General features: G+C 41.8%; 1 protein-coding gene across 2 annotated transcripts in view; it reads left to right on the top strand.

The window, feature by feature from the left end:
* LOC142094596 (inactive phospholipase C-like protein 2) overlaps window positions 1-18,829 on the top strand; it is a 161,450-nt gene that overhangs the window by 100,328 nt on the left and 42,293 nt on the right. For both annotated transcript variants that reach the window (XM_075176913.1, XM_075176914.1), the window contains 2 exons: window positions 6,494-8,974; window positions 9,773-9,976. In XM_075176913.1, coding sequence (XP_075033014.1) covers window positions 6,494-8,974; window positions 9,773-9,976 — 2,685 coding nt within the window. The remainder of the gene's footprint in view (window positions 1-6,493; window positions 8,975-9,772; window positions 9,977-18,829) is intronic.

Here is an 18,829-nt window from a genome sequence, read left to right on the forward strand (position 1 = left end):
ATTAAGTTAATTCACTGACCATTAGGGGTCTATAAATGAACAGCCAATCAAAGCTTATTTTCCACATTCCAGCCATTCTGACTCATTATTCGCGTACAGGTCCCTTTTCATTTATATGTGTCTCAGCAATGCTAGGAGCACGTTCTCTATGCTTGTTAAATGTTTTTATTTTTATCCTATTGAATTACATTTAGACGCTTAATACATTGAAAAACAAGGGATCTGCATGATAATTTATTTCAATAAATGTTTCAAACATTTGGTATGTGTATGTTTTTGCTTTTGTGGAACTACATCGTCCACAGACTTAATGTTTTAAATAATGGAACTCATTACCCTGAAGCTGACCAATTGTTATTCAGCATAGAAATGGTTTGCCATAGTGGGAGACCTGCACATTTTTTGCAGGCTAATTTCCATAGGGAATGCCACCCCATGTTGACCAGGCAGGGCTGGCATCACATTATGACAAGGGGACTCCCTGTTCTAGTGTGACCAGCTTTAGGCTGGTTGCTGCATTTTTGGAGGCTGGAGGACCACACATTTTTTGTCTCTCTGCATTAGGTATAGACATCCTAGGTAGAGATGAGCGGGCTCGGATTCCGCTAATCCGAGCCCACCCGAGCAGTGCGGATCTGAACGGGATCCGAGCACTGTTCGGATATTTCCGGCGGGCAAAAAAATGAAAACGAGGCTCTGTCGTCCAAGTCTCGCGTCGAATCTCGCGAGGGGTGGGAGGGAGGGCCCAGAACAATTCCATCTTGCACCTCTTTTTTTGGCATTATGTGCTCAAGCTACCTCGGTGCAACCTTTTGGCCTAAAAACAATATTGTGAGGTGTTCAGAATAGACTGGAAATTAGTGGAAATGATTGTTATTGAATGTTATTGAGGTTAATAATAGCGTAGGAGTGAAAAAAAACCCACAAAACTGATTTTTAGCACTTTTTATGTTTTTTTCAAAATAAATCCGAATCTAAAACCTTAAATCTGAACCAAAACCTTTCGTCAGGTGTTTTGCGAAACAAATCCGAACCCAAAACCTCAAGCAAATCCGAATCCAAAACACAAAACACGAGACACCAAAAGTGGCCGGTGCACATCCCTAATCCTAGGCCAGTGTTGGCTAACCTGTGACACTCCATGTTGTGAAACTACAAGTCCCCATATGCTTTGCCAAGATATTACAGCTTATTGCTGTAAGGGTATGCTGGGTCTTCTAGTTTCACAACACCTGGAGTGTCACAGGTTAGCCAACACTGTCCTAGGCTATACCACTGTGGCATGTTGCTGTTATAAGGGAGGGGGAGCAGGGGTGCACAATTTAAAATGAAAAAAGTGCATTGTGCTTAAATATCTTGATGCGGCTGCAACTATACATTGTATTTTGAGTTGCACGTATTTTATGACAAAATTGTGGCATACTCAAAATATTAATCTATGTACAAAAGTTGCCTGTGAGTTTCACTTCAAAGCATTCAGTATAATTAACTTGTGGATGAGCTTATGAGGGAAAGCTGATCTCCAATTTGACACACAGTTCCCCTTTTCATCTAACTGTCAGCTTCATGCTGCTGATTGGAATGTATTTAAAGAGACTTATACACTACTGTCAATGCCTAAGATGCAGGAATGACTAAATGCCCTTTATCTATGTCATAAATATTCCAAATGTTGTGTATGTCTGCTCCACGTGACTTAAGGTTTTCTCCAGTGCACTTTTCATGAAATGTTTTAAACATGTATTTGTTCCATTTGGTTATGGTGCACATTTGACTTACTCAGCATAGAACCCTTACATTGCATTTAAAATTTTGCTTTAGGGAAAATTACAGAAAGATAAATCTCAGTCCTGTATGAAAGAACAGTATGGATCAGTCATACTTTGTAACAGTTTACATTCCAAAGTTTCCATACCTTGTAACTGAACGCATAGAGTTAATATAGCTTGCATATTTTCCTTTAAAAAAAACAATGACCTGGGGCAAAATGTATCAAGCTGCTAGTTTCCAGCGGGTTTGAAAAGTGGAGATGTTGCCTATAGCAGCCAATCAGATTCTAGCTATCAATTTGTACTAAATAAATAACTAGAATCTGATTGGTTGCTATAGGCAACATCTCCACTTTTCCAAACCTGCAGTTTGATTCATTTACCCCCTGGAGTTCACTGACATATCTGAACCTGCCCTTGTAATACTGTGGTAGAGACAGCTGGTTTGGCTCCAGATTTAGGAGCCAGCCCCAATGCTTGGAACCAGAGCGAGACTGATCAGTTATGTCTTTAATGCCATAGCTGCTTTAAATTTCCCCTGAAAAGACGCCGATATTCGGCGACTTGCAAAATGCGCAGTTTCATACGTTTGCTCCCTGGAGTTGGTGCACAGATGAAATCAGAATGGAGCAGGAGTCTGGAGTTTGAAGCTGAAACTTAACTTCTATAGCTACTACTCTAGCTTAAATTGTTTGGGTGAAATGTAAAAGTAGACTAATAAATATATCTCATTAGTGTTCACTTAGTAAATACATCTTAGCGCATAAAAAGTTGTTTTTTTTTACAGATGATTCCAAATGTCCTACAAAAACACTAATGGTACTTTTTAAATTGATTAAAAGCTCTTGTGCTGTTGCAGCAGTGCGGAACTAATTTGGATCAGTCTTGGAAATGGAGCAGGGGTTCCTTGCGTAGACTAGATGAGAGTTTGATTTGGTTCTGGAGCTGGCTCTAGCCTAACGGAGTACGTCCTGGGGCATGTTTGTTATTTGTTTATACATATACTTTTGTATTTGTATTGTGCTGCCTGTGTTTGTCATTTTTTTCTTGTCCTTAGTGGGTTTACAGGAAGCCATCTCTTATTGCTTCATGGAATTTCAACATATATACTGTAATATTATATAATGTACAGTAGTTTACTTAGATCATGCATGTCAGTCTTGCGTTCTGAGTGTTCGCTAAATCTGAAATTTGGCCCTCGGTATCTACTTTTATCTGGCTCAGACCTCACCATTTTAGCGGCTTGTGTTAAAATGGAGAAAAAAAGTATGATTTTAAAATTAGACAATGATTCTATAGAGAGATTATTAAATTGCAGTAAAACCAAAAGGAATTATCTGAAGTCTGTTCAGCCTTGCCATTTATATCTAACTCATACTTGCCAATTTTTCCTCGTTGGCTTCAGGGAGATCCCGGGGGTGGTGGGAGTGCTGGGGTGGAGGGAGTGCGGGGACGGGGCTTGATGAATTGCATTATTTTGGCCCCGCCCCCTAAATGATTGTCATAATTTTGGCAAATTACAGCAGGAGGGTGGGCTAAAATGATGCAATATTTGCGTCATTAAGCCCCGCCCTCCGCCACTTATCTATTGCGGGGGAGAGAACCGGGAGGTTGCCCTGCTCTCCCAGGAGCCCGGGGGGTCTCCCAGAAATGCGGGAGTCTCCCGGACATTCCAGGAGAGTAGGCAACTATGCCATAAAGAAAAGTAGCTAATGAATCTCTAGAGAATCATTATCATCATCACCATTTATTTATATAGCGCCACTGATTCCGCAGCGCTGTACAGAGAGCTCATTCACATCAGTCCCTGCCCCATTGGAGCTTACAGTCTAAATCACCTAACATACACACACAGACAGACAGACAGAGACTAGGGTCAATTTTGATAGCAGCCAATTAACCTACTAGTATATTTTTGGAGTGTGGGAGGAAACCGTAGCACCCGGAGGAAACCCACGCAAACACAGGGAGAACATACAAACTCCACACAGATAAGGAGAGAATGAAGTGTCTTTTAGATTTCTGTCTTCATTACTGAAGTCATGTTGTCTTACCTGTCAGTCTTTGATTAAATCTTCGTCTCCATGAAAATGGCCACCTCCATAGGCATCAATACATAGACATAGGACATCATTTCTGAACTGTGTCATCATGCCACAGATGGCGAAGCCAACCACGTCTTGTACTGGCTCAGCATCAGGGAGTCTCCCTGACATTCAGGGAGAGTTGGCAAGTATGATCTAACTCTGTCAAACTGGTGCTATGTACGTACCAACATCATAACAAGTATCCATGCAAAAAGTGTCTCGCTCCTTAATTTATAAAACAATGCAGCCTGCATACCAGTATGTGTTTCATTGCTTTGCAGTGTTTTTAGCTGAGGGTAATTTGTGTCTGAAACTCTGATGAGTTGTCTGTCTGGCTCTGTGACCACAATAAGAAGATGCTGAATTTAGGATGTTGTACGAGGGAAGAAAGAAGAGAAGTTCTAAATATTAGCTGTGTCTCTGCCTTGTGTATGTTAAATAACTGAAAGCAACTGACAGGTGGTTTTGTGTAGAGCAACTGTGCTGTATATTGTTTCATTAGAAGTAAGGGTTCTCCCATGTCTGACATGGGCACTCGGTGACACTATTCTTTTGCTGTCTGTACATTCTACTTTGGGTGAATAAACAATAAAGCGGCCCACGCTCATAATTAAAAGAAATAATATATACCAATAAATCATTATTCAGTTATCATTTCAGAACAACATACCCATGTCATACTGATTATTTCAAAACAATAGTAAATCATATGTAAGGCCTGTTACCCACTGGTGTTACCCTCCCCCCCCCCCCCCACACACACATACAAATGACACCACATTGCGTTTGGCATGTGTATTTAGCTCTACGATCAGGGGAGACAGTGGAGGACGCCCTACTGACCCCTTTGCATTCACTTTAGTGAACATGAATAAATAGAGAAGGCAGCATCTAAAATTTGCAGGTGAAAGTGGGTATAGGGTCATTAAACCAATTTCCAAATCCATTTGCATTCATTTAATGGTGTTAAAAAGAAACTAAAAGAATGTGTTTTAACAACAGTGAGTAACCAGCCTTAAGTAGTATATAACGTCTACTTTTGACTAATAAGGTTAATGGAAACTTTAATCATATTCCTTTTAACAGTGTACAAAAAAAAAGAAAAATCTGTTTAGATTGCAAGTTCTGTTGCCTAAAATCCATTTCTTGGGATTTAAGACCACATTAACACTGTCATCAGAATTAAATATTATCTAAACTCTTATTTCTGATAGAATGTTGGCTCTTTTTCAACACATTCTAATCTTGTCTTGCTTCATGTGGAACTCTTATGACCAGATTATACATGAGACTAGGCATAGATGATTAAGTGCAACTCTGATAGATATCCAGCAACAGTTGACAATAAATTAGATGTAACATAGAGTAAAGTTGTAAAGACCATTTTACAAACTTCAAAACCAGACTGCTTATTATATATTTTTAGCAGCTGGATGGGTGGTCCCATTTCAAGGTTCAACAACTGTGAAAGAGAAAAAGGGATTACTTTATCAGTTATTTCTGGATTTGGGTCAAGGAGAACATATTACCACTTTTACATCTAACGGCTACATATTTTTTAGAATGAAAAATATGTATAGCACAGATCAATTCTGTTTCTATAAACATCTTTTCATGCATTACACTAATAAACACCAGCCTCGTTAATTTCAACAAAAATTATCCGTAAATGAATGTGGCTCTTAAACTGCTCTTAATAAATCCCATATTCTCTTAAGAATGCTAAACCTTGACATTTCTTAACTCTTTAATCCCTAAATCATCATGTTGAGTTTAGGGATTTTGCCCTCCTCATTTCTGTCGGTGTCTTTTTTTTCTCTCTTTTTTTTATTCTGACTGGTAACATGTAAGGCATTTGTGTTTGGCCCCAAAAAGGGCCTCCTGATCGTGCCATCAATGGGTTAATAGGTATAAAACATAGAAGCAGTCTGCTTGTTTATTCCAAAATAGGATCATTAGCTAGCGATCTCTGCATATCTCGCTGTAAATGGGCTCATTAGTTCTGCTTAATCTGTGGGATTTAATGATGCCCAGGGGGGTGCTAGGGATGCATGTCACAGCTGCAGTGAGAGTTAGTGGCAAAGGGACAGGGGGCAGTGTTGTGGGTCTGTGTAGGAAGGGAGTGCACTTCCAAGGGGTTATGCAGTGGTATGTTTACTAGTTTACATAGCGGGACACAAATATTTATTAAACATGAATATATTATGTCCATTGTTTAAGTAAATTTCAGCTTCTATTTTCTCATAGGTATTGAGTGAAGATTAAATATTAGATGTCAGTTGTTTGTTTTTTTGGAAGATTAATTATACAAATCCTTAAAATAAATGTAGTGAATTCTCTTTGGTTTCTTCATTCAGTTGATGACTCACAGTATCTGCTACTTTAATTTCATAGTGACTTGTATAGAATGGAAGGCTTGAAGAAGACATCTAGCCTAAAGTAATAAGATATAAAAATGCATGGGAGTGACTGGCAGTGCTGCCCTGAATTGTAAACTGCAACAGCAACTAAAGATGGTTATAGCTAAATATTATGGATATAGCACTTGACTATTAAGCCAATGAGTGTGACTTACTGTAACTTACATTGTTGTGAGCAACAGGTTCATGACCCACTTCTTGTGTTTGTCCATTATAGGATGGATCCCGACAGAAGCAAAAGAAAACAGTGTCCTTCAGCACAATGCCCCATAACCGAAAGATTAACAGCACTGCAGCTTGCATCTCCTTTATGATGGAAGGATGTGAGATGAAAAAAGTGCGCTCCAACTCCAGGATGTACAATCGATTTTTCCTGCTCGACCCAGATATGCGTTTTCTACGGTGGGAGCCCTCTAAAAAAGATTCAGAGAAAGCCAAACTGGAGATTAAATCCATTCGTGAGGTACGTGTAGGGAAGAAAACTCCAGTTCTGAGGAGTAATGGATTATCTGACCAGTTTCCGGAAGAATGTGCCTTTTCTATAATTTATGGGGAGAACTATGAGTCTTTGGATCTTGTTGCCAGTACCGCTGATATTGTCAACACTTGGGTGATGGGGCTTAGGTACTTGGTTTCTTATGGAAAGCACACTCCAGATGTTCCAGGAGCCAATCAAATAAGTTTGAGGACTCTGTGGATCTCATCTCTATTTGAGATTGCAGATATAGAGAAAGAAGGACATATTCCATTGTCTAGAGCCATTCAACTTATCACAGGGCTTAATCCAGGTATGAAGACATCAACAGTAGAATTAAAGTTTAAGGAAGTACAAAAAGTCAGTGAAAAATTTAGAGGTAATGTTACCTGTGATGTGCTTGTAGAGGCCTATTGTGAACTGTGTACCAGACCTGAGGTCTTCTTTCTACTGGTACAATTCTCCAGCAATAAAGAGTACTTGGACTTAAAAGACCTTATGATCTTCATGGAAGTAGAACAAGGTATGGAAGAGGTTAATGAGGATAAATCTCTTGAAATTATTAATAAGTATGAACCCTCGAAAGAAGGACGTGAAAAAGGTTACCTTACAATTGATGGGTTCACCCGCTATCTCCTTTCAACAGACTGTAATATATTTGACCCTACCCATAAAGTTGTTTGTCAAGACACAACTAGACCATTATCTCACTACTACATAAATTCTGCTCATAATGCGTGCCAACTAGAAGACCACTACTGGGGTACATCAGACATCAGTGGGTACATACATGCCCTTAAAATGGGATGTCGCAGCATTGAACTTGTAGTTTGGGATGGTCCTGATAATGAGCCTCTTATATACCTTGGTCTCTCTGTGGTATCACAGGTGGCTTTCCGAAGTGTCATAAGTGTCATAGACAAGTATGCATTTGAAATATCAGAGTACCCTTTGATTCTTTGCTTGGTAGTTCATTGCTCTGTAAGACAACAGCGTATCATGGTCCAATGCTTAAAAAAGATACTTGGGGAAAAACTTTACAAGGATCCACCCTGTCCTGATGAAAATTACTTGCCCTCTCCAGAACAACTTAAAGGCAAGATTCTAATAAAAGGTAAGAAACTGCCACCAGATACCTCTGACTCCGAGGGAGATGTGACCGATGAAGATGAAGGCATGGAGATAGCCAGGAGACTAGGACATGATGGCAGGGAGCATCTAAATGGAGCTGGTCAAAGAAGGATGCGTCTCTGTAGAGAACTCTCAGACCAAGTTAACCTGTGCCAGTCAATACAGTTTAAGGACTTTGAAACATCTAGAAGAAATCAAAAGTACTGGCAAGTATGCTCTTTTAATGAGGTCACTGCGAGTCGCTTTGCCAATGAGTACCCTGAAGAGTTTGTGACATATAACAAAAGATTCCTTTCAAGGGTCTACCCAAGTTCAATGCGAATAGATTCTAGCAATATGAATCCCCAAGACTTCTGGAAGTGTGGTTGTCAGATTGTTGCCATGAACTATCAAACTCCAGGACTTATGATGGACTTGAATACTGGATGGTTCCGTCAAAATGGAAACTGTGGTTATGTCCTACGCCCCTCAATAATGAGAGAAGAAGTATCATATTTTAGCGCCAATGCTAAGGACTCATTGCCTGGTGTTTCAGCTCAGCTGCTTCATCTCAAAATCATTAGTGGTCAAAACCTCCCAAAACCTAAAGGATCGGGTGCTAAGGGCGATGTGGTGGAACCATATGTTTATGTAGAGATACATGGAATACCTGCTGATTGTGCAGAACACCGGACAAAGACTATAACACAGAATGGAGATAATCCCATATTTGATGAGAGCTTTGAGTTTCACATAAATCTTCCAGAGTTGGCTATCCTGCGGTTTGTGGTTCTAGATGATGACTATATTGGGGATGAGTTCATAGCCCAATATACTATTCCCTTTGAGTGTTTGCAAACTGGCTTTAGGCATGTCCCTTTACAGTCTTTGACAGGAGAGTTCCTTCAGAACACCACCTTGTTTGTTCACATAGCTATTACCAACCGGCGAGGTGGAGGAAAGGCTCACAAGAGGGGGCTCTCTGTACGCAAGGGAAAAAAGGTTCGTGAATACACATCAACAAAGACTACTGGCATCAAAGCGATTGATGAGGTGTTTAGGACGGCCACTCAGTCTGTAAGAGAGGCTACTGATCTTCGAGAAAATGTCCAGGTAAAGCGCTTACATCTATTTTTCCAATTCAAAAGCTTCATCCAGTCTGTTACGAGTAGAAATAGAGATATCCCTTCAAACATGTTTTTCCTTCTATATTTACATATTTTTCTTGTGCTACTTCACTTTTTCCTGTCTCCTGCTCTGGCCTTTTAATTAAGCATAAGCTGAATGAGTATTAAAATCCTGCTAAGCTCTCTATAAGTCTAATACAGAGTTTCCGAAATACTTTTCTGTAATTAGAACACGCTAAAACTGGATCATTCTGCTAGTGAAACCCAAGCCTGTCCTAAGGTAACCTCTTCTGCATGAATCAGGTTAGGTCCTATAATCAGGTCAACATGGAGACATGGAGATTTTAAATAAGCAGATAAGATGGATAAAATTATTCCCCTAAAATTATGCCCCTCTCAACACTTTTTGCCCAGAATAGATCCCTGCAGTAAGCCAATCATCCATCTGGGCAGCAGTATGCTTCTCCACCATTTCCCCCAGTCTGCTTGGCACCACTGTCAACGTGCAGAAAATCATCATCATCAGCTATTTATATAGTGCCAATAATTCCGAAGTGCTGTACAGAGAACTCACATCAGTCCCTGCCCCACTGGAGCTTACAGTCTAAATGTGATCTATACCAGGCCAGTGGTGGCAAGACAGAGTGGTACCCAGCTGGGTGATTAGCACGTGTTGGGTTTATTTAGCATGGTGTTCATTCATGTTGCTGGGCCCTTACCCACAAGTAATGTAAGGAGGGAATGTTATTTTTATATAATTCTAATTTCTCTACTTTTGTTACAGAATGCTTTAGTTTCTTTCAAGGAGTTGTGTGGCCTAAGCCCAGCCGCAAATATGAAGCAGTGTATTCTTACTGTGTCTGCGTGGCTTCTGAACAGCGATAGTCCTCTCACTGTAACACTCAACCTCCACTCCCAGTACCCACTGCTGGAGGCACAAGGCCCAGTACCTGATCTCTTAAAAAAGGTTCTTACTTCATATGAGGCGGTAAGAGTACACCTGTACAACTAGTATAAGCATGAGCTGTGTATGAATGCTTGTCAGGGCGTGTGTTCATGTTCAGCTGAATACACTGCAGGAAAGAGCACCAAAGGGGGATGTAACACCTCTCATTAATACTACTCGAAGCCTTCTACCTATTTCCACCACAAACCTTATCAAGAAGTATTGTTTTAATTGTTCAGTTTCCCTACTACATCAATAACCTCGCCTCTGTGATAGTCCCATATCAGTTATACCGCTTTCATACTGCCGCCCCGGCAATATCCCAGGTTTTTCAAGCCGGGTTTTTGCCGGGGCTCAGAGCGTCCCAGCTCAGAAACACCATTCATACTGCACCTCGGACCCGGGTTGACCCCATTCATACTGCACAAGTATGTGCCCTGGCAATTTGTGGGACTCATCACCAGAGCAGTTTTCATTGGCTGAAAAATTAGATACAGGAAGACCATGTGTATTTTTATTTCACGTGAAAAAACACAATATATCAATTTTTCCTCATTTTCCATGACATTTATTTTAATATTGCCTAAGGTGTTCCCCAAGCCGAAAAAAGTTAAAAATAAATCAGAAAAAGTAAGAAAATGAAAGTAGTAACCAATAAAAATGTAACATCCAGCTGACACTACATAAAAACTCACGGCATGCAACGGATTTCGGACGGAATCTGCTCAGAACCCTATATTTACAATGTCAGAAAAAACCTTTTCTGTCCAATTTCAGTTTTTACACATTTTGATGTTATATACATAATAATTTAGTAAAATTGAAGGTGGTAATTGGTATCTAAGTGTAAACAGAAAATATTTGTAGGACTTAAATCTTCCACGGGCTCCCACCGATGACATCATCCTCCAGAGACAGGCAGACAGCCAATCAGCTTGTTTTCTGTGCAACCCAGGTTGAAAAACCCGGGTTGCACCATTCATAGTGCAGGCAACCCGGGTCCGACCTGGGAATTACCCCTCGATAAATCCCGGGTTGAAGACCCGGGTTTTTAGACCCAGGATTTTTGACTTGTACCATTCATACTGCACCAAGACCCGGGTCGTTTGAGCTCGCCCAGCAAAAACCCGGGATTTTGGTGCAGTATGAATGGGGTATAACACACAATGAGAGGCGACCCTGTCTAAACAGTGGTCTGCTGATGAATAGAATGAAGAGGCATTTGTTTATAGAAGGGAGTTAAATATTAGTAACTGAACATTTCTGTTTTGGCTGGACACAGAGTGCTTGAACAATGCCCATTAGGACTTCTCTTAACTGTGGAGCACAGCACATAAAAGATGGATTTTAATTCCAATCTGTCTTGAAAGGCTACAGCATATACAGATGTAGATGAAAGGCTGCAATAGATACAGATGTCTTTTAATAATGGATGATTCTGCTGCCATCACGTTACCCATGCGGTATGATTTCTCCACATTAAACACAAAGGGGTATATGTACTATGCTGAACCGCCGATTCCCGACACTTCAAAGTATTTTTTTTTAAAACTGAACTTTTATTAAAGACAAAGCCAATTGGGTTCTGTCTTTAATAAAATTGCAGTCTGAAGAAAATTACTTCAGAGTATCGGGAATTGACAGTTCTAAGTAACCGGGGAGTGAAGGCTAGTTCACCTGGTTCAATCCCACAGAAGAGCTACTGTAGCACATGTTGCTAAAAATAGTTACTGCTGGCTATGATAGAAAGGTGTCAGAACACACAATGTATCGCAGCATGTAGGGCTGCATAGCTGCAGACCGGTCAGAGTGCCCATGCTGACCCCTGTCCACTGCCGAAAACACATACAATGGGCACATGAATGCCAGAACTGGACCATGGGGAAGAGATGGCACCAGGATGCACTATGGGAAGAAGACAAGCCAGTGGAGGTAGTGTGATGCTCTGGGCAATTGTCTGCTGGGAAACCTTGGGTCCTGGCGTTCATGTGGATGTTACTTTGACATGTGCCACCTAACCTAAACATTCTTGCAGACCAAGTACACATCTTCATGGCAACGGTATTCCCTTATGGCAGTGGCCTCTTTCAGCAGGATAATGCACCCTGCCACACTGCAAAAATTGTACAGGAATGGTTTGAGGAATATGACAAAGAGTTCAAGGTGTTGGCCTCCAAATTTCCCAGATCTCAATCAGATCCAGCATCTGTTGAAAGTGCTGGAAAAACAAGTCCAAGCCATGGAGGCCTCACCTCGCAAATTTACAGGACTTAACAAATCTTCTGCTAACGTACGACTTAATGCCAGATACCAAAGGCAGGGGCGGATTGGAAACTTAAAATGGCCCTGGAAAAAATTCTTGAAGTGGTCTCATGTGGGCGGGCCCAAGTCAGCTCTGGGTGGGGCCAACACAAAGGTAGGCGGGATTTAGCACTACTGGAATTTGGTTGGCGTACCATTTAGGAAAACCTAAATGTGATGACTTAAGACACCGTGGGTCATTTATAAAGCAATGCAGGGAAAAAGCTGCCAGTGCTAAGTTATAAAAATACATGAATCCTTTTATATGATCTGCAAATGGTTTATGCTTCTGTGCTCCAAGTTGTTTAGTTGCCTACTAACACATCCTTCCAATATTCCCTTCATAGAAACATATCTGACTTTGGTTAAAAAGTTTAACTATTAGGAAACATCTTCGCACAATAGTACCTGATCAGTCTTCCAGAGCAACATATGAGCACCTCACCGCACTGTTGCATCTTTCCCTGACGTCATGAGATGCAAACTACCAGTCAAATCTCTCTCTTTAATATATAAATATATGTATTGTGTGTTTAAAAAAATGCATTTAAAATTATCTTTATAGTAAATTACTTTCCAGCTGCGATCACCACAAAGGTGAAATGCTTCTAGCATCTGCAACAAAACACTTCTTTTGCAACAATTAAGTATGAGGGGGTGGTTTGAAATAATAATAGTGCAGGGAGGATTGGCAATGGGATCAGTACAGTGGAGGCTGACAATGGCATAAGTGAAGGGAGAGCTATTCCAAGGGTTTGGTGGTATAGTAAGTGCAAAGAAGGCAGGATTAATGATATTGTCAGTGCAATGGGGGTTGGCCATATGTTCAACAAAGTGATCTGAGAATAGGACCAGTGCAAATTAGAAGGCAGGCAATGAGATCAATGCAAGAACCACTAAAGTATCACCAGAGCTGGATTAAAGCTCAGAGGGCCCAGGGCACGTAAGACAGGGGGGTTATCATTTCAGACACATTTTAGAGAAATACACAGGCAATACTGTGTGCACTACTGTTAGGTGCACACAGCTCTACTGTCACGAGCAGTACAGTGTAAAGCTGGACATACCTCCCAACTGTCCTATCAGTCGGACCAAATCCTGACTAAGCAAGACAGTCACCAAAATTCTGGACTGCCCCACTAGATTCAGGACAGTTTGCAGGTTATCCTGCTCTCTCCTACCTGTTCTTGTCACTTTCACTTCCTGTGGCTGCTGGTGTCTTTAGCTCAGTTCCTGCTTTTCTGGATCCTGGAATATTGGGGGCCCTATGTGGTAAAAAGATATGGGTACAAGAAATTTATAAAACTCCAACCAGCCCTGGTGTTAAATTATTGCACTCACGTTTAATAATCAGGCCTCCCTCCAGCACCCAACATTAAAATAATAAACTCACTTTTAAAAGATAATCTCCCTCCTTCCAAACAGCCCTATCAATAAATGAATAGCTTTTACGTCTAATAAATATAACCATTTCCCACAACCATCCCCGGCATTAAATATTTGAAATATTATATTTCATATTTAATAAATAGACATCGTTTCCCCTAAACATCCCCACATTAAATTAATAGCCCTAATACCACCCAAGAGTTAAGTTAAAGGTCCCATCACCCCATCTTAAATTAAAAATCCCACTATTAAATTAAATGGCCCCACCATCACCACACAAATAAAATAGCACCCATTAAATAATAAGCCATCACCTACACTACACCGTTAAATGAATAGCATATCTCACACCCACATTATATTATTCCTTCATACAGTATATTGAGACTAAACCTGAGAAAAAACAAGCCCTTGCTCGGTATATCCCATATTATATATGGTACCAGCTGCATGGCAAGAAGACCGCGCTCAGTATATCCCATATTATATATGGTACCAGCTGCGTGGCAACATAAATGTCCATATATGTATACAAAATAAAAAGACAGTTGTCTGCGCTTATCCTTTACACTGCATATATGTGTGTATCTTTCAAATTGAAAACATGATGTATTAGTTCATATTTTGCTCAAAACATTTAAGCCTGCATCCAAGCGTCAAGGGCGCCTCATTATATGCAGGTCCTACAATGACAATAATGACCATTAAAATGTAGTTAAAATCAGATGCATTCACCTCCCAGGCATAGGGGTTTACATCTAGCAAGGCCCAACCCTCCTTCTGTATAGTAACATAGCAGTCCCCACCTTCTCTCACAGAGTATAGTGGTATAGCATTCCCCCTTTTCCTCACATAGTATCGTGGTATAGCAGCCCCCCCCCCCCCCTTTTCCTCACATATTATAGTGGTATTATAGTGGTATGGCAGTCCCTCCCCTCTCTCACATAGTATAGTGGTATAGTAGCCGCCCACCCCTTTCCTCACATAGTATAGTGGTATGGCAGCCCCCCCTTTCCTCACATAGTTTCGTGGTATAGCAGCCCCCCCTTCCTCACACATTATAGTGGTATGGCAGTCCCCCCCTTCTCTCACATAGTGTAGTTGTATGGCAGCCCCCCCTTTCCTCACATAGTTTAGTGGTATAGTAGCCATCCACCCCTTTTCTCCCATAGTATAGTGGTATGGCAGCCCCCGCTTTCCTCACATAGTATAGTGGTATAGCAGCCCTCCCTTTCCTCACATAGTATCGTGGTATAGCAGCCCCCCCTTTTCCTCACATAGTATAGTGATATAGCAACCCCGCCTTTCCTCACATAGAATAGTGGTATGGCAGCCCCCTCTTTCCTCACATTGTATAATGGTATAGCAGCCCCCCTCCTTTCCTCACAGAGTATTGTGGTATAGTAGCCCCCCCCTTTCCTCACACAGTATAGTGGTATAGCAGCCCCCCGTCTCCTCACATAGTATAGTGGTATAATAGCCCCCCTTCTCTCACATAGTATTGTGGTGTAATAGCCACCCTTCTCTCACATAGTATTGTGGTATAGCATCCCCCTCCTTTCCTCACAGAGTATTGTGGTATAGCAGCCCCCCCTTTCCTCACACAGTATAGTGGTATAGCAGCCCCCCGTCTCCTCACATAGTATAGTGGTGTAATAGTCCCCCTTCTCTCACATAGTATTGTGGTACAGCAGCCCCCCACCTTCCTCACATAGTATAGTTAAACAGCAGTCCCCCCTTCCTCACATAGTACAGTGGTACAGCAGCCCTCCCTTTCCTCACATAGTAAAGTGGTACAGCTGCCAATACTATACTATACTAAGAGGGGGCTGCCTATACTACACTCTACTGGGGGGGGCTGCCTGTACTGTACTAAGGGGGGCTGCCTATGCTGTACTAAGGAGGGACTGCCTATACTATACCATAGGAGGGGGGGCTGCCTATATACTATACTATAGGAAGGTGGGGGGGGGCTGCCTATACTAAACTATAGGGAATGTGAAGGACAGGGGGGCTACTATAATTTGTGAAGGAAAGTGGGGGTATGTAGCTATAATGTGTGATATGAAGGAAGGGAAGGGGGTTGTCTTAATAACACATCGGTGGAAGGTAGGCTATTAATTTAATGGTGGCGTTTAGGTGGGGGACTAATTTTTTAATGTTTGCTATTTTATTTGTGTGGTGATGGTGGGGCAATATAATTTATTTGTGGGCTATTTCATTAAATAGTGGGGCCTATTAAATTAAGATGGGGTGATGGGACCTTTAATTTAAAGCTAGTGTGATATAGGGCTATTAATTGAATGTGGGGCTGAGTTTGGGGAGGAGAGTTATTTACTAAATGTGAATTTGAATTATTTAATGCCAGGGATGGTTGTGGGAAATGGTAATATTAAACGTAAATGCTATTAATTTTTTGCTGGGGTTGATTGGAGGGAAGTAGGTCTCCTTATTAAATATGTATACTATCAATTTATTGTCAGGGCTGGTTGGAGGAAAGGTAGAAGAGAGGAGGACAGGCTGCCAACTGTCCTGTATCTAATGGGGCAGTCCCGAATTTGGGTGACTGTCTCACTTAGTCAGGATTTGGTCAGACAGCAAGGACAGTTGGGAGGTATGTCCCACTTCACAGTGTACTGCTTGTGAAGGCAGAGCTGTGTGCATCTAACAGTCGTGCACACAGTTTTGCCTGTGTATTTGTCTAAAATGTATCTAAAATGATAACCCCCCTCTCTTAAGTGCCCCCCCCCCCCCAGAGCCTTATTCCAGCTCTGGTGAAACTTTAGTGGTTCCATTCTCAGATCACTGTTGAACATATGGCCAACCCCCATTGCACTGACAATATCATTAATCCTGCCTCCTTTGCACTTTGTATATCACCAGCAGTGCCGTAACTAGCCATTTTAGTGCCCTGGGCGAGATAGGGAAGCGGCGCCCCCCATCTAAGTGGGAGTGTCAATTGTCGAGTGGGCGTGGTCAACCTACTGTGGGGGGCGTAGCTAGCTCTTTACAAGTTCTAGACCGCACTGAAACCACCTCCCTCCCCATTCTCCACGGTCTGGCTTTGTAAGGATCTTTATGTAATGAGCCTCCATAGATCAAAGTACTTTAAATGCAGCTATCACATGCTAGCTGTATAACAAATGAATTGGTTATTGAAATAAAACTCACTGAAACAAATTAAAACAAATGTAACAGTACCATCTGTATCACACTGCCCCTTCATCACAGTTTCTCCTTTATCACACCGTGCCATGGAGCCAACTTTATCCCATCGTGCCCCCTTATCACCATCGCACGAAATGAATATATATATATATATATATATATATATATATATATATATATATATATATATACATACATACACACACACATACACACATACAATATAAAGAGCCTCCTAGTGTCCGCCATACCTTACAGAGAGTATTCCTGTGACCACCATACAATACAGAGAGCATTCCTATGACCGCCATACTATACAGAGAGCATTCCTGTGACCACCATACAATACAGAGAGCATTCCTGTGACCGCCATACTATACAGAGAGCATTCCTGTGACCGCCATACAATACAGAGAGCATTCCTATGACCGCCATACTATACAGAAAGCATTCCTATGACCGCCATACTATACAGAGAGCATTCCTATGACCGCCATACTATACAGAGAGCATTCCTATGACCGCCATACTATACAGAGAGCATTCCTATGACTGCCATACTATACAGAGAGCATTCCTATGACCGCCATACTATACAGAGAGCATTCTTGTGACTGCAAAACAGATAAATACCTAACCTGAAATTAATAGACCCTACCATTAAAATAAAAAGCCCCAACAATAAATTTAATTGACCCACCAGCACCCCACAAATAAAATAGTACCCATTAAATAATTAGCCCCCACCTAAACGTCACCATTAAATTAATAGCCTACCTCCCACCCATGTACTAAGACACCTAACCTCCCTACCCTCATATCACACATTAATACATCCCCCCCTTCCCTCACACATTATGGCAGCATACTCCCCCTTCCCTCATAAAGCATAGCAGCATCTCCCCTCCATAATAGCAAGATGCAGCACACATTCCTCCCCTTCATAATAGCAGCACACCCCCCCTCCCTAATAGCAGCTCACATCCCCCCTCCTTAATAGCAGCTCACATCCCCTCCCTCCATAATAGCAGCTTACATGCCCCCCTCCCTCCATAATAGCAACTCACATGCCCACCTCCCTCCATAATAGCAGCTCACATCCCCCCCTCCCCTCCATAATAGCAGCTCACATCCCCCCCTCCCCTCCCTCCATAATAGCAGCTCACATCCCCCCCCCTCCCCTCCCTCCATAATAGCAGCTCACATCCCCCCCCTCCCCTCCCTCCATAATAGCAACACACATCCCCCCCCTCCCCTCCCTCCATAATAGCAACACACATCCCCTTTCCCCTGCTTTTAAACTTACTTTTTTCCTCTTTCTTCCTGTCTAGCCGTCGCTGCCTGGCTCCTCTCTGGTTCTCTGCTCCTCTGTTGCCTAGCAACGTCATGAGGCAGAGGGCAGAGTTCAGAAGGGGGTGGAGCCGGGTGCCGGCCGCCATTTTGGATGCGCCGGGCGGCCGGCAGTCTGAATCTGAGGTCTGTTTAATTTTTATTTTTTTTCACTCCTCACACAGAGGCAGGTGCGGGCGGCCATTGCGCCCCCTTGGGACTGCGCCCGGGGCGGCGGCACCGCCCGCACCGGCCTCGTTACGGCTCTGATCACCAGCAAACACTTGTAATAGCTCTCCCCTTTACTTATGCCATTGTCTGTCAACCCTCCCTACACTGTTAATTCAAACCACTCCCAATCACTGGGCACATTTAGGGCTAACACACATTTGTTACAAAAGAAGTGTTTTCTTGCAGATGCTATTTCACCTTTATGATGATCGTACCTGGACAGCCATTTATTATAAAGATTATTATTAATGCATTTTTGAAACACACAGTACACATATTTATATATTATATATAGAGAGAGAGAGTTAACTGGTAGTTTGCATTTCATGATGTCAGGGAAACAACAGTGCGTGAGGTGCTCATATGCTGCTCTGGCAGACTGATCAAATACGATTGTGCCAACATGTTTTGTAATAGTTAAACTTATATAATAAAGTTAGGTATGTTTCTATGAAGGGAACTTTGGAAGCATGTACT

The sequence above is a fragment of the Mixophyes fleayi genome, chromosome 6, assembly GCF_038048845.1.
Source record: "Mixophyes fleayi isolate aMixFle1 chromosome 6, aMixFle1.hap1, whole genome shotgun sequence".
Classification (NCBI taxonomy): Eukaryota; Metazoa; Chordata; class Amphibia; order Anura; family Limnodynastidae; genus Mixophyes; species Mixophyes fleayi.